This window comes from Thamnophis sirtalis, unplaced genomic scaffold (assembly GCF_051295495.1).
Source record: "Thamnophis sirtalis isolate CommonGarterSnake01/CBP01778 unplaced genomic scaffold, rThaSir2_p1.2 scaffold_17, whole genome shotgun sequence".
In the NCBI taxonomy this organism is placed as follows: Eukaryota; Metazoa; Chordata; class Lepidosauria; order Squamata; family Natricidae; genus Thamnophis; species Thamnophis sirtalis.
The window spans coordinates 1,879,424-1,895,381 of NW_028261397.1; the positions used below are offsets into that span (position 1 = coordinate 1,879,424).

The 15,958-nt window shown below is 54.8% G+C and overlaps 1 protein-coding gene across 1 annotated transcript in view; it reads right to left on the bottom strand.

The window, feature by feature from the left end:
• Positions 1 to 274: 274 nt before the first annotated feature.
• Positions 275 to 15,958, bottom strand: part of TAOK1 (TAO kinase 1) — a 57,233-nt gene continuing 41,549 nt past the window's right edge. The window contains exons 16-19 of the mRNA XM_087702910.1: positions 15,370 to 15,609; positions 13,819 to 14,031; positions 11,681 to 11,863; positions 275 to 2,848 (exon numbers count right to left, since the gene is read on the bottom strand). Of these exons, the coding sequence (XP_087559036.1) occupies positions 2,387 to 2,848; positions 11,681 to 11,863; positions 13,819 to 14,031; positions 15,370 to 15,609 (1,098 nt within the window). The 3' untranslated portion in view covers positions 275 to 2,386. The remainder of the gene's footprint in view (positions 2,849 to 11,680; positions 11,864 to 13,818; positions 14,032 to 15,369; positions 15,610 to 15,958) is intronic.

The following is a 15,958-nucleotide window of genomic DNA, read 5'->3' on the forward strand; positions in this document are numbered from 1 at the left end:
CTCTCCTTTCCGCACACACCAAACACTGAAGACCAAGGCAGCTGGCGGGGTTTGGCAAATTGTTTTACTTAAAATATTAATTTCATGGAGAGCCTGGCACGGATGGATGTACATGGCAGAGGAGGAGGAGGGGGAGGAGGAGGAGGAGGGGGGCGCGTAGAGAAAAATGGCTTCCATCGCGAATCTTCCCCGGCAACGGAAACGCCAATATCGCATTCGACGTCACTGTCGAGTTTCACTGTCGAGGCAAGCAAAGCTTTTGAGGGCTGGGGGGGGGGGGCGAGTGGGGGCTGGGGGGGCTGCTGGGCATGTCCAGAGTGCAACTCCTGGGTCGGGGAGGGTCTGCTGGCCCCTCCCTCAAATAACCGAGGTCGCGTGGCAGAAGGGGCATCTGGAGGAGTTGAGGAAAGCCTTAAAGATGCCACCTGGGCAAGGAGTTTGGGCTTGGTGGTCCTTGGTCGAGGACGATGGGTGTGTGGGGCCACTGCCCTCCCCTCCCTCCTTGCAACGGGTTCATTGGCTGAGCAGTGCAGACCCCACCCCAAAAGAGAGCTCGCAGCAACCCAAGGACTTACATCGAGTCAGGGGGCTCTGTTGCTCCCCCCCCCCCATGTTGGCCACTATAGCTGTGCCCCATTCAGGGAGCGGTGTGTGTGTGTCTTCTGTCCCCCTCCCATTTTTCAGGCCAGGCTCCAGGCCCCCTTCTGCTCCCCAGTCAGAAGCCGAAGTGGGATGGGGGGGTGGGAGGCGGAAGATGTAGCCGAACCGAAGGAGCTGGAGTGGTGTGTGTGTGTGTTTTAATTTAGCTAAATTAAAAGTCACACCGATTTTAAAAAAAGAAAGAGAGATTGAAAGTGTGACACGTACGAGAGTATATTCTTCTATACAGGTATGTCACGGGGAGACATTTAAAAAAAAAAAACTTTTACGTTTCTGAGCCCTATAGGTGTGTTAAAAGGCAAATCCTAAAGTTAGTAGCTAGTGTTTGCTTTTAAGTGTGCAAGAAAAATAATGTACAACAGAACGCCGGGTGGCACAGCTGGGTAGCGATTTGACCAAGCTGAAGAACCAGCTGCTCCCGGGGACCCCACGGGCACTAAAAGCCAGGCCCCCTTCCCTGCCGTGGCACAGAAGGTACCGAGAGCCAGCTCCCTCTGGGGCCGCGACGGGCCCCGCGTGGCTCCCCAGAGGCCGAGTCGCCCACAGAAACCGAGGCGCCCGCTCGACGCGGGCTTGGCAAGGACTGGCACCCACTCGGCCCTGCCCCGCGACCAACCTCTCCAGTCGCCGGCAGCAGCAGCCGCGACTCCCCGTGGCAAGTCAAACCCTTACAAACGGTTGCGGTTGGACGTGTAAACGAGAAAAATAATAATAATAACAACAACAATAATAATAATCATGTGGCAAGCCCAATAAAAACTGGGAAACGTAGTGTCAGGAGGAGCAGAGACTCCCGGTCTCTTGGCGGCGGCATTTAGGGGGCGATTTATGGCATCGTTCAGAAGAACCTCTGGCATCTGAGCGTGGTTGGCTGCGGGCCGGGAGGGTTCGGAAGGAGAGCAGGTGCACCGGCCGGGAATGTGGGTCCGGCACGGAGTTCTGAGGCTGAACTTGGGGAGATGTCACAGTATTAAGCCCTGAAAAAAAAGGCTCTCCTGCCCCTCCCCTTGGCTCCTCCCCCTCCCCTGCGCGCATGCACTCACGGCCACTTGCACGCCACCCAGCCCCTGGGGCCGAGCTGCACAAAGGGGTTCGAGCAGGTGCATTTTACTAGTGCAGTTCTGTCCAAGCCGCCGCGCGTGCCCGGAAATTCGCGAGGCTGCGCGTCGTAGTGCAACAGAAAACGCGCAAAAGCCCGCGGGCCTGGGGGGGCGGCCTCTTTTGATGGGCAAGGTCCTGGGGAGCTGCTTTGCTTGGGCCCCTCCCTACAAGGAACCCCATGGAGGGGGCGTTGGGGGGGCAGGTGAACCGACACGGGCGAAAGGGAGCTGGGACTCCAGGCCCCCTGGACAAAGTCACCCTCGGAGGTAAAGGGGGGACGCTCTCGCCTTCCTCCTTGAGCTGCAGGGGAGGCGGGGACCCCACTCTCCCCACAGCCCTGAAGAGGGGGAGGCATTCCTACCCCTTGTGCCCGCACGGAGCTTCCTTAAAGCCGGTGCGTGTCGGGTGAGAGAGCCACACTACAGCCAAATACTATGACATCCCAAATAGCAAACGCGGAACGCAATGCTTGCCGCGCAAGACGGGCCCACCGAACGGTACCCGGAGCCTGCGCTTGCCCGGGACCGGTTCCTGGGGGGGAAGAGGCCTGTCGGCAGTTCCTTTGGGCGGGCAGACGGTGCCGGCAGGGCGGCCAGCCCGTAAAAGGGGCACCGAACGGAAGGTATTATGTGTAAGACATGTGTGACCCATTGGATATTTGCGAGGTGACGCTGGCGCTGCGACTCATGCCCGGCTCAGTCCGTCCCCCGGAAGGCGTCCGCCTCAGGGCTTGGGGGCTGTTACGGACCCCGAGTGAGCCACCCCGAGGCACCGCCTGCAGGGGCCCTGAGGGGTGTCCCCACGGCTGGGGGCCCCCTTGCATGGGATGGCCCCAGGCCTGAGGCTGGCCTGCCATGGGGTGGCCCCAGGGAGGGCCCGGACCCCCCGAAGGGTGGTGGGACCAGCTGGAGGCTCCGGGGTAGCTGTGGCTGAAGGCCTCGGGGGAGAGGTTGGAGAGCAGCATGTTGCTGAAGCCCAGGCGCATGCTCTCCGAATCAAAGGCCTCGATTTCCCGCGCCTGGCGCTCCAGCAGGCCCCGGATCCGTTCCGTGCGCTCGTTCTGTAGAGCCAGCATCTCTTCCTCGATCTGGACAGGGAAAAAAATCGGGAAAGAGAAAGGGGATGTTACCCCGAAGGTCCCCCAGAGACCCCTTCCTGCTTTTCCCCTTGGCCGGGGTGGGACTCCCTTTTGCTGTGGCTCTTTGGAGAGTAAGCGGAACAAATCGTGCATTCCCAGTCGTGGGAACCCTCTGCCAACCCTGAAGCTCCCCTGACCGAAGCCGTTTTGACAGCTTCAGGGCTGCCACCCTGGAACTCAGGGCTAGGGAGGTGGGGGGGGGGATTAGAGCTAGCTGGGGTTTTGGTAGCCAAAATAAAACACTTTCTCTTGGGAACCAAGGCCACTCTCACTCCTGGGGAGAGGAAGGAGGAGTGAGGTCACCAGGCAACCGGAAAAGGGAAAGACCTTTTAATTAGGTGAAAACCGTGGGACCCTTCAGAGCTGTTTTTCACCAGATCTGTGCCCATATGATATATCCGTGATGGTGAACCTGTGGCACACGTGCCAGGGGTGGCACACAGAGCCCTCTCTGTGGGAAGGCATGCTGCCACCACTGCTCTTCACGGGCACCTGAGTGCCACAAAATGGCCTGAGAACAGCCGAAAAACTGGCCAAAAACCAGATCATTTTTGGGGCCATTTTGAGGTGCTTTTCAGGCCATTTTTGGGCTGTTTTCAGGGTGTTTCCGGCCCCCAAACAGCATGAAAATGACCCCCAAAATGGCCTGAAAACTGCCCCAAAAACGGGTCTGTGTGCACCGGCCATCCTATCTTTGGGCTTCCGGTGCTCTGTTGTGCATGTGCACACTTGCATGCACGCATGTTCCGATTTAGCAATAACAATAGAACTCGGTGCCAAAAAGGTTCACCATCACTGTGATATATCCCAAAAGCTACCATATTTTTTGGACTACAAGATGCACCGGAGTATAAGACGCATCATGGTTTTGAAGAGGTACATATTTTTTTTTTAAAAAAGGTTTTTGCATTTTGCAGGCCTCCCAAACCCTCTGAACACCTCATTTTTTGCAACAACAACAACAAAAAGGGGCACGCAGAGGCTTTGGGAGGCTCTTAGGGTGCTCCTGGAGGCTGGGGGGGGGGGGAAGGGGGGAAACGAGCAAAAAACCGGGCCATCTTTTGCAAAAGAAAGAGCATGCAGAGGCTTTGGGAGGCTTTGGTCGTGCCAAAAAACAAAAGAATATTGGCGGAAAATCCAAAAGTGGCTGATAGAGATAACCGAAGAGGAAATAGAATTCAAACCAGAACTATTTCTTTTGGGAATCATAAATGATAATTTATTTAATAATACATATTATTAGGGCAGCAAGAAGGGTCTTTGCCCAAAACAGGGAAATCCCACAGGAAGGGGAAATAATTAGGAATGACCGTTGTCTTACCTGAACGGTCCTTCTATGGGTGCTGCGAAGGGAATCCAATCATGGGTTAACTTAGCCTTCTAGCCTTGAGACTGAGTATGCAAATATCAAAGTTACGCCTCCTCTGACTGGACTTCCGCTTCCTCCCCAGTTCTTATTACGAAGTCCACCGAAGAAGCATTATGTCAATCCTCAACAAGCCGCAAGTCATCCGGCACTACGGAGTCAAGTCCAGTCAGTAACTAGTCACAGTCAAATGGAGCCCTGACCAGCCGAAGCTGCGGGCGGGTTTGGATTCCCTTCGCAGCACCCATAGAAGGACCGTTCAGGTAAGACAACGGTCATTCTCCTGTGTGCTGCTCCGGGAATCCAATCATGGGATATATCAAAGCAATGAACTCCCAGGGCGGGAGCTAGGCTGGTCAGGCTCCTCCGCAGACGGAAGGACCCTTTGCAACACTCTCCGCCCAAAGGACGCCTCGGCCGAGGCGAAGACATCAATCTTGTAGTGGCGAATAAAGGGCGAGGGGGATGCCCAAGTGGCCGCCCTGCAAATCTCTTCCACAGATGCTTGCGTCGCCCAGGCCGCTGTGGTGGCCGCACTCCTGGTGGAATGAGGAGTGATCCGCCTTGGAACCGGTCTGGAGTGGGTGTCATACGCCAACGCAATGCAAGCTTTCAACCATCGGCCGATGGTGTGGGAGGACACCTTCTGTCCCATTGAAGATGGCTGGAAGGAGACGAACAGGGCCTCCGATCTTCGGAACGACGCCGTGCGCTTCACATAGCGACGAAGGGCCCTGCGCACATCCAGATGGTGCCACTGACGTTCCCGCGGATGAGACGGGTGAGGACAAAAGTCCGGCAGGACAAGTTCTTGAGTTCTGTGAAACAATGAGTTTATCTTTGGAAGAAAGGTCGGATCCAAACGAAGCACTACCTTGTTCGGGTGGAAGATACAAAGATCCGCACGAACCGAAAGGGCTGCTAGCTCCGACACCCTCCTGGCCGATGTTATGGCCACCAGGAAAGCCGTCTTGAGTGTCAGCAAGCGGAGGCTGATGGAGTGTAGAGGCTCAAAGGGGGCAGCTGTAAGGGCCCTGAGAACCAAGGTCAAATCCCACGTGGGATAACGATGTACCGTCGGCGGTCGTAAGTTGGAAGCACCCTTAAGGAAGGTTCGAACTCGCAAGTGCTGGGATAAGGAGCGGCCTTGGCCACCCCCGACCACCGTTGACAAGGCTGTGACCTGACGGCGAAGTGTGTTTGGTGCCAACCCCTTGTTGAGGCCGGACTGCAAGAAATCCAGAACTTGGGGCACCGAGGCCTTGATGGGATCGACCCCGGTGCGTCGGCACCAGCGGCAGAAGGCCTGCCAGGTAGCTTCGTAAATACGGGTAGTCGACGGGCGACGGGCCGCTTGAATTGTAGAGATGACTTCGTCTGAATAGTGGAGGGCCGCTAGCATCTCCCGCTCACGTGCCACACGGCTAACTGCAACAGCTGAGGGCCCGGGTGCCGGAGAGCCCCTTGGTGGAGCTGAATCTTGTCGTCCGGGATCCTCCAAGGACGCGAAACGGACAGATGGACGAGGTCTGCGTACCAGGGACGTCTGGGCCACATTGGAGCGACCAGCAGCACTTCCGCCTGTTCTGTCAATATCTTCTGAATGAACGACGGAAGGATCGGGAGAGGAGGAAAGGCATAGAGAAAGGCCGGCCGGCCAACGGCTGCGTAGAGCGTCTACCCCCTCCGCCCCCGGAGCCTGGTATCGGGAGTAAAACCGGGGAAGTTGTGCGTTGTGCGGTGAGCGAACAGATCCACCTCGGGGGCAGGCCGAAGCGGCGAGAGAGCTCCTGGAAGAGAATGGGGTGGAGCTGCCACTCCCCCTGATCCACAGTCGCTCTGCTCAGCCAGTCCGCCTGAGTGTTGGCTTCGCCCGAGATGTGCTCCGCCCGAATCGATGAGAGTCTGGGCTCCGCCCAATGGAAACAACCTTTCCGCTTCCAGCATCAGAGCTCTGGACTGCGTCCCCCTTGGCGGTTGATGTGAGCCTTGGAGGCCACATTGTCGGTCAGGATTAACACATGGTGATGAGATACAATGTCCCGAAATTCCAGGGAGAGCCAGACGGATGGCCCGCAACTCCAGCCAGTTTATGCTGTTCGCCAGCTCCTGGTCCACCATCGACCTTGGGCCACCTTGTCCAGGGCATGGGCCCCCATCCGAATAAGCTGGCGTCCGTTGTAACTTGAACGCGGTCCGGCTCCTTGAATGGACATCCCCTGAGGAGCCTGGACGACATCCACCAATGCAGGGGACCGCCTGGCCTTGCCCGGGAGCTGCACCTTGATGTGGGAATGACTGGTATGCGCTCTTTGGAAGGGCAGCAGGAACCACTGGAGAGGACGCGCATGGAACCTGGCCCAGGGCACCACGCTGATGCAGGAGATCATCTTCCCTAGCAGTTTGGAAAGCGACAGCAGCGGTACTCGCCGATGGGATAGCGCATGATGCGCTAGGCGGTATATGCTCTGCCTCCTTTCCGGGGACAGGAAAACCTCGCACGACATCGAGTTGATGGTGGTTCCCAGATGAAGGAGGGACGTGGTTGGGCGCAGGTGGCTCTTGGGCAGATTGAGGACAAAGCCATGGTCCCGCAATGCGGTCCATCGTGACCTGTAGGTCTCGGAGGGCCTGATCTCGAGAGGACGACAGCACCAACACGTCGTCCAAATAACAATTGATGCGTATTGGAATTGAGCGAAGGGAGGCTGCCAATACTGCCAGAAGCTTGGTGAACGTGCGCGGGGCCGAGGAGAGGCCGAATGGCAAGGCCCGGTATTGATAATGACGGCCGTTGAAGTGAAACCGCAGGAACTTCCGATGTGCCGGATGAATGGGCCACATGGAGGTACGCTTCTTTGATGTCTATGGAAGTCATCATGTCGCCTTGGCGGATGGGAGCAAATATGCTCTTTAGAGAGTGCATTTTGAATTTTTGGTATTTGATATACTGATTGAGCTGTTTCAAATCTAGGATTGCCCTCCATCCCCCGAAGTTCTTTGGTACTAGGAACAAGATGGAATAAAACCCTAGGCCTCCCTGCCCTTTGGGAACTTGCTCTATGGCCCTGATGGTGAGAAGATGAGATATCTCGGTGTCCATAAGGCGCCGCTTTGACGGGCACCTGGGCACAGGGCACCTGATGAACCTTCTCGGGGGGATGGGATAGAAATTTCTAGCGTGAGACCCAAACTCACTACTTGAAGGGCCCAGGCGTCTGACGTGAGCTCCGCCCACCGGTGGGCGAAGGCCAAGAGACGTCCTCCTATGGGCCCTACCTCCTGCGAGTCAGCGGTATCTGCGAAAGATCGGTTGCCCGCTCCTCGGAATGACCGTCTACTCTGCGCCTGACTCTGCTGGCGCCCCCTGTCTCTGGCCCCGGCTCGGTCCTGGCCACGGTCCTGTGCCTGGAGAACCCCCTGGTATAGTTGGGGAAATAGGGGGCAGAAGGTAAACCCCGAGTCCCCAGACCGAAAGGGCTGCCGTCTACCATAAGGCTGTGGCCTTCTGGCCACACGGGCACTTGTGGAGGGAAGCACCCTACGTCTGTCCCGAGTCTCAATGAGAATTGGATCCAGCACCGAACCAAACAAGGCCCCGCCCTTAAAGGGCGTGGACGCTAGACGCCACTTGGATTTGATATCAGCTTGCCAGTGGCGGAGCCAGAGCAAACGGCGAGAGGCCACATTGGAAGCCACGGCTCGGGAAGCAAACTTTGCCGCGCTAAGGGTGGCATCAGCAGAAAACTCTAGGCCGCTATCAGTTTGGTGACATCCTGATGGAGGCGCAGTTCCTCCGGATCCAGCCTTTCCTGTAGCTGTCTCAGCCAAACTAAAGGAAGTCCTATTAAAGAAGGAAGCCTGCAGTGGCTGATCGCAAGGCCCACGCTGCTGCCTGATGAGTCTTGCGAAGGACCGATTCGGCCTTGCGGTCCTCGGCCTTCAATCCTTCCGAAATTTCAGAAGGAATTAACGCCGGTGAAGCAAGAGCCGCTATGGGAGCATCCACTGTGGGAAACTGCAGGAGGGCCTCCAACTCTGGGGAAGATGTGAAAAGCTTCCTATCACCAGACCCAGGGGGCTTAACCGCGGTCGGCTCATCCCACTGCTTTTGGATTAAATCAAGAAAAAAGCTTGGGAGATGGGATAAAATCCTGCAGAGCCACCTGCTCAGCAAAGAGCCGCTCGGTGGCATCCAGGCCCACAGCAGCACTTTCTGCAGAAATTGCCTCCCCCATGTGGGTGGTAGTCTTGGCCTTATATAGCAGGGATTTGAAAAGAGTGTGCCTGAAAAGCCCAGGGGGCGGAGGCAGGTCCACAGGAAGGCCCTCGTCACCAGAGAGTTCCCTATCCTGGATTTCACCTTCTTCCACTAAGGGAGATTGTGCGCTAAAACACAGAGTGTAAAGGGGAAGGAGGATCAGTTTGCAGAATGGAAGAATCCCCTTGTACTGCTTGGGGAGCCAGGCCTGAGTAGGCCAGAGTAGGCCTGGAGACCTGGGATCTACGCGCTAATTCCGCATCCACCCCTCTGGAAATAGCCTCTGAGATCATGCTGTAGAATTCAGCAGAAAAGGCCCAAATCCTGGCCTCCAGAGGCCTGAGGCCTGCAGCTGTGGGGGTGAACGTGGCAGAGGGCCCAGCGCGTGGAGGTGAACGAAGAGAAGCCCACTAGCCTCCGAAATAATTGGGGGAGAACGAGGCCCGAAAGCCCCCTACCTCGGGAATAGGGCCCTGGGGAAGTTGAATATCAGGAGACCAACCCTGCTCAACAACCTCACCGGAGACACAGGCTGCTGAACCAAAACCGGAGGGGAAGAAATGGGAGCCCCAGATGCCTTGGGGGGGAAACTTTGGCCTTGTCCTTGCGCTTGTGCGACTTATCCCGAACAGTAGATGAGGCTCGAGGCCTACTAGTAGAGGCCCTGGTCGCGGCCCTGTTGGGCCCAGGGCTGGCCCCTCCTCGCCAGGGGAACGGGGCTCAGAGACTGGCCGGACAGTACCTTGCAATTGATCAGCCATGATATGAGTTTGAAAGAGCTCAATCAGCGAGACAAAGGAATGCAATTGAAAGCACTTCGCCAAGAACGCCACGTGGAAGCAGAGACTAAGAGAAGCGACCTCCTCCCTGAGTCAGCAAACTCGAGTGAGGGAAAAGGGAGGGGCGGAAGCAGTGCGCAGACTCAAGCGCGCGAACAAAATCTGCCTTCTCATCCCAGGCGTTAGAGCGCATGCGTGAAAAGCGCTTCCAAATAAGGTCACCGGCTTCAAAGGCGCGAAAATTCAAAGGAAACCGCAAGGGAAATTCCCAACAGCCGATCCGTGTAATTCTCCGGCAGCCGCTCCAGCGAGGGCACAAAGGAGGGAGGCGGGGGAAGGGGGGGGAAAGCCCCGCTCCGACAAGCCAAGCCCTCGGATCTGACCGCGCCCGCGGGCGGGTGCTATCCGGCAGGGGTGGCAGCGCTGGGAGACTCAGCTTCCTTGGCGCGCTGATGATAAGGGAGGGCAGGCGGAGAAGCCCACTCCAGCTGCAGCGATCCGATATCCCTTTAAGGGAAATAGCGAGGGAGGAATCCGCCTGACAGCAATCTGCCGCTTTACCTCCAATCCAGCAAGAAATCCACAGTGAAAAACCAAGTAATTTCATCCTTAACCTAGAAATATTAGCAATTAGTCAAGAGAGCGTTGAAAATAAGTCTCGTAGCTTGACTGAGTAATAAGGACTGGGGAGGAAGCGGAAGTCCAGTCAGAGGAGGCGTAACTTTGATATTTGCATACTCAGTCTCAAGGCTAGAAGGCTAAGTTAACCCATGATTGGATTCCCGGAGCAGCACACAGGAGAAAATTCTGACTTGTGCTGAAATGGATAAATGACGTGGGGAATTGAAGAACAAAGACGAATCCGAATATTATTAAGATCTGGGACAAATTTTATCGATGGTTGGAACAGAAAAGACCCAAAATAAGGAATGACTAAGATTTATAGAATAGAGCAGTGTTTCTCAACCTTGTCAACTTGAAGATGTCCGGACTTCAACTCCCAAAATTCCCCAGCCAGCATTCGCTGGCTGGGGAATTCTGGGAGTTGAAGTCCAGACATCTTCAAGTTGACAAGGTTGAGAAACACTGGAATAGAGATTAGAATTATGTATGAAATCATAAGAGGGAAAATGTATAAGACAAGAACTAAGCAACAGGGATGGAAATATGATGTCCTGATATTTGTAAATACTGAACAGGCCAATTGTAAATAAACACGGAGGTTATAATATTTAAGTTTATATTTTAGTATGCATGGCAAAGGCATTGCCGGGACGGTTGCACTGGGTCCAATGTTTTAAAAAAGAGCCGAGGTGGCGCAGTGGTTAGGGTGCAGCACTGCAGGCCACTTCAGCTGACTGCTAGCTGCAGTTCGGCGGTTCAAATCTCACCGGCTCAAGGTTGACTCAGCCTTCCATCCTTCCGAGGTGGGTGAAATGAGGACCCAGACTGTGGGGGCGATATGCTGACTCTGTAAACCGCTTAGAGAGGGCTGAAAGCCCTATGAAGCGGTATATAAGTCTAACTGCTATTGCTATTGCTATTAATGTGTGTTTTTATTTTAAAAAATTGGATGCTTGTCAACTGCGCTATATTGACAATGGATTTAGAGGGTCCCTGGCTCAGGTGATCACCACTTGTGACCCTCCCAGCTGGCTTCAAAGCAAAGGCAATGGAGAAGCTGGATTCGCTTAATGACTGTGTGATTCGCTTAATGATGTAGTAATTTGGTTAACGACCATGGCAAAAAAAGGGCCGTAAAACTAGACGGGCTCCCTTAACAGCCGTCTTGCTTAGCAACAGAAACTCTGCTCTCAGTTGTGGTCGAGTGTCAAGGACTAGCTAGTGGGAGTCCCCGACTTACGACCCACAATGGAGCCTAATATTTATGCTGGCAGGTGAGAAATGCGTTAGGTGAGTTTTGCCCCATTTTACGACTTTTTTTTGCCACGGTCGCTAAGTGAACCCCTGCAAGTTGTTAGATTAGTTGTTAAGTGAATCTGGCTTCCCCACCGAATTTGCTTGTCAAGGAGGTCGCAAAGCTGCAATTGTTGTAAATGTGAGTCAGTGGTCAAAGCATCGGAGCGTCAAATCACGTGGCCACGGGGATGAGGGAAACGGTCGTAAGTGTGAAAAGTTGTCCTAAGTCACTTGTTCCAGTGCCGTTGCAACTTGGAACGGCCACTAAGTGAAGCGTTGTAAGTTTAGGACTACCTGTGTAGGTGGAGGGTGGAATTTAAGGGAAGGAAACTGCCGGGGAAATTATGGCCGCCCCAACTGGCCCAACCCCTGGGGACTGCGGGGGGCCTTCCGCGGAGGAGGAGAATTGGGCCAAAGAGGGCAGGAGGAAGACCCTGCTCCCCTCCCCTCCGTACCTTCTGCTCCAGGAGAGCCCTCCGTAGGGACACCCTCTGCTCCAGTTCGCGCAGCTCCCGGTCGTGCTGGGCCTCGGCCTGCATCTTGATTTTGCTCTGGTAGGCGTTGAGCAGCTCCAGTTCCTGCTGTAGTTGCATCTTCAAGACCTGGCACTCCGCTTCCTGGGCTTCGTCCAGACGCAGCTGGAAGACAAGGCCGGAGGGCTCACCGTGACACGCTTGCTCCGGAGGGAACCTGCCCAACCTCGGCCCCTTTAAGACAGGGGCACTCCGCGACACCCGGGACCCCCCAGTTGGCATGCTTTCAGAAATCGGTGGCGGGATTTAGCCGGTTCGCACCGGCTCGGTAGAACGGATGGCTAGCTGTTTGCCAGTTTGGCGAACCGGCTGAAGACTTGCCCCTCCCCTCATAGCCCACTCCTCGCCCGGCGGCTCGCCCGAGCTTATTAGAGCCGCTTCGTGCTGCGACATCACCCGAGGGGAGCGGGAGAAGGAAGGTTCGCTCGCTCTCTTTCTCTGCGTTTGCGCTGTTCGGCCTTCCTTCTCGGCATCCGAGCCACGTGACTACCGCCATGGGCCACCCGCAACTATTCTGGAGCCACCCCGGGAAGTCTAGGCAGGGCTCATGCTGCTGGTAGGTCTCCGACACTCCCCGACTCCCTCCTTTCGGCCATATAGAGCCGAGGTGGCGCAGTGGTTAGGGCGCAGTACTGCAGGCCACTTCAGCTGACTGTTATCTGCAGTTCAGCGGTTCAAATCCCACTAGGCTCAGGGTTGACTCAGCCTTCCATCCTTCCGAGGTGGGTGAAATGAGGACCCAGACTGTGGGGGCGATATGCCGACTCTGTAAACCGCTTAGAGAGGGCTGAAAGCCCTATGAAGCGGTATATAAGTCTAACTGCTATTGCTATTGCTCTGCTGGGCTCATGGCCAAGGCCGTCTGGCCCCCATAGGCCTCTACAACCGGGCCTGGCTGCGGCGGGGAACATGGGATCTCCTGGCAGCAGGGAGGGAGAGGGCGGCCGCTAGCAGAGAGAGGAGAGCTTGAGGTTGGTGCTTCTGGGATGAGTGGCGGAAAATGTCCAGCTCAGCCGGCCTCCTTTTAACCGGTTGTTAAATTATTTGAATCCTACCACTGAGAAGGGTGGACTTCCACTCCCAGAATCCTCCAATTACTGGCTGGGAAGTTCTGGGGCTGGATGTCCACAAAGTTGAGGAAATCTGCCCCAGAGATCCCACTACAACTATCTATCCCTGGTCAAGAGAGCCGAGGTGGCGCAGTGGTTAAATGCAGCACTGCAGGCTACTTCAGCTGACTGCAGTTCTGCAGTTCGGCGGTTCAAATCTCACCGGCTCAAAGGTTGACTCAGCCTTCCATCCTTCCGAGGTGGGTAAAATGAGGACCTGGATTGTTGTTGGGGGCAATATGCTGACTCTGTAAACCGCTTAGAGAGGGGCTGAAAGCCCTATGAAGCGGTATATAAGTCTAACTGCAATTGCTATCTATCTATCTATCTATCTATCTATCTATCTATCTATCTATCTATCTATCTCTATCTATCTATCTATCTATCTATCTATCATCTCTATCTATCTATGTATGTATGTATGTATGTATGTATGTATGTTATGTATCTATGTATGTATGTATGTATGTATGTATGTATGTTATGTATCTATGTATGTATGTATGTATGTATGTATGTATGTATGTATGTATCTATCTATCTATCTATCTATCTATCTATCTATCTATCTATCTATCTATCTATCTATCTATCTATCTATCTATCATCTATCTATCTATCTATCTATCTGGGTGAAATGAGGACCCGGACTGTGGGGCGATATGCTGACTCTGTACACCGCTTAGAGGGGGCTGAAAGCCCTATGAAGCGGTATATAAGTCTAAATGCTATTGCTATCTATCTATCTATCTATCTATCTATCTATCTATCTATCTATCTATCTATCTATCTATCTATCTATCAATCTATCATCTATCCATCTATCTATCTGGGTGAAATGAGGACCCGGATTGTTGGGGGTGATATGCTGACTCTGTAAACCGCTTAGAGAGGGCTGAAAGCCCTATGAAGCGGTATATAAGTCTAACTGCTATTGCTAAGAGTCCTTACCGCTTGCGTGGAGAGCATCTCATTGATGCTGTGGTCGTACTGCTCGGCCAGGATGGCCAGCTTGCGGGTCTGCTCCTCCTTCAGCCGCTTGAGCACGGCCTTGTGCTCGCTCTTGGGCGTGGTCTCCAGCAGGTGGTTGCGCAGGGCCTTGTACTGCCGGGTCTGGATCTTGCAGGTGTCCTGGAACTGCTTCTTGATCTGGAGCTCCTTGGACTGGGAGGGGGAGACGCAGAAAAGAGACAGGCGGGTCAGGCGGGCAGCGGGCACAGGGTGGCATCCCTGCCCACCGAGGATAAGAGGTCCCACCAGTTTCGCAGCAGGAGGGGACCTGCGGCAACGTATCCAGAGGGGAGCGAGATGGGGCAAAACGCGCTGAGCAATTGTCTCACTTAACAACAGATAGTCTCAGCCTCGCATCCCCTTGCCTCGTGCCTCAGTGGACAACCAGTTAAAGACGAGCCAGGCATGTGTGGCAGCAGCCAAAAAAGCCAACGCAATCCTAAATTGCATTAACAGAGGGATACAATCAAGATCAAGGGAGGGACTAATACCACTTTGTAAAGCCTTAGTAAGGCCACACCTAGAGTCCTGCATCCAGTTTTGGTCACCACACTATAAAAACGATGTGGAGACTCTGGAAAAAGTGCAGAGAAGATCAACCAGGATGATGAAGGGACTGGAGGCTCAAACATACGAAGAACAGTTGCAGGAACTGGGCCTGGCTAGTCTAGGGAAGAGGAGGACCAGGGGAGACAGGAGAGCATCTTCCAATATTTGAGGGGCTGCCCCAGAGAGGAGGAAGGGAGTCAAGCAAAGCACCCAAAGGCCAGAGAAGGAAGAATGGATGGAAACTGATCAATGAGAGATTCAATCTGGAAATAAGGAGGAATTTCCTGACAGTGAGAACAATCAACCCATGGAAGAGAAGTTGCCTTCGGAGGTTGTGGGAGCTTCATCCCTGGAGGCTTTCAAGAAGAGACTGGACTGCCATTGGTCAGAAATGGTGTAGAGTTTCCTGCTTGGGCAGGGGGTTGGACTAGATGACCTACAAGGTCCCTTCCAAGTCTGTTAATCTGAATCTAAGACGATCAAAGGCCTGGAGGCTCAAACATAGGAAGAACGGTTGCAGGAACTGGGCCTGGCTAGTCTAGGGAAGAGAAGGACCAGGGGAGACAGGAGAGCATCTTCCAATATTGGGGGGGCTGCCCCAAAGATTAGAGGGGTCAAGCTATTCCCCAAAGCCAGACAAGGAAGAATGGATGGAAACTGATCAAGGAGAGATTCAGCCTGGAAATAAGGAGGGATTTCCTGACAAGTGAGAAACCATCAACCGACGGAACTGAAGCTGCCTTCGGAAGTCGTGGGAACTTCATCCCTGGAGGCTTTCAAGAAGAGCCTGGACTGACATATGTCAGGAATGGTGCAGGGTCTCCTACTTGGGGCCAGAGGGGTTGGACTAGATGACCTACAAGGTCCTGCTAATCTGTTAAAACTCCCTTTGCTCCTGCGAGGCCCGTGACGCCCCCCCCACCCCCCGGGGGGGAAAGGTACCTTCAGACTTTTGGGTTGCTGCCGAACTTCCATGACGTGTTTCCGCCTCAGTTCCCTCTCGCGGCGCTTGTTGTACTCCAGCTGGTTGGTCAGCTCGGTCTGGTGCTGCAGCCGGATGAGTTCGCAGCGCATCTTCTGGATGGTGCTGAGGTGCCGGAATTCCAGCTCCTGCATGGACTCGTGCTGGCGCAGCAGCATGGCGTGTTCCAGGTCCTTCTGGGTCTGCCTCTTGTTCAGCTCCTGGGTGGGAGGAAGGGGGCACTGAGGAAGGGCTGCCTGGCACTGGGAAAGCGGGCGCAGGGAGAGCGGAGGCCGAGAGCGGAGCCTAGGAATCTGGCCGGCCGGCCGAGCCACGAACTGGGCTAGAGTGAGTCACCACCCAAAGGCCAACGAAGACCAGAATTTGCCCACCTACCTCCTCTACGGGTAGGCCACAGAGAGGGCCCTTTGCCGGCTAGAGAGCACCGCAGCCTCCTTCTGCCCACTGCCGCCTTCCTGCAATTTGGCAGTTCGAATCTCACAAGGCTCTGGGTTGACTCGGCCTTCCCTCCTTCCGAGGTGGGTAAAACGAGGACCCAGATGGTTTGGG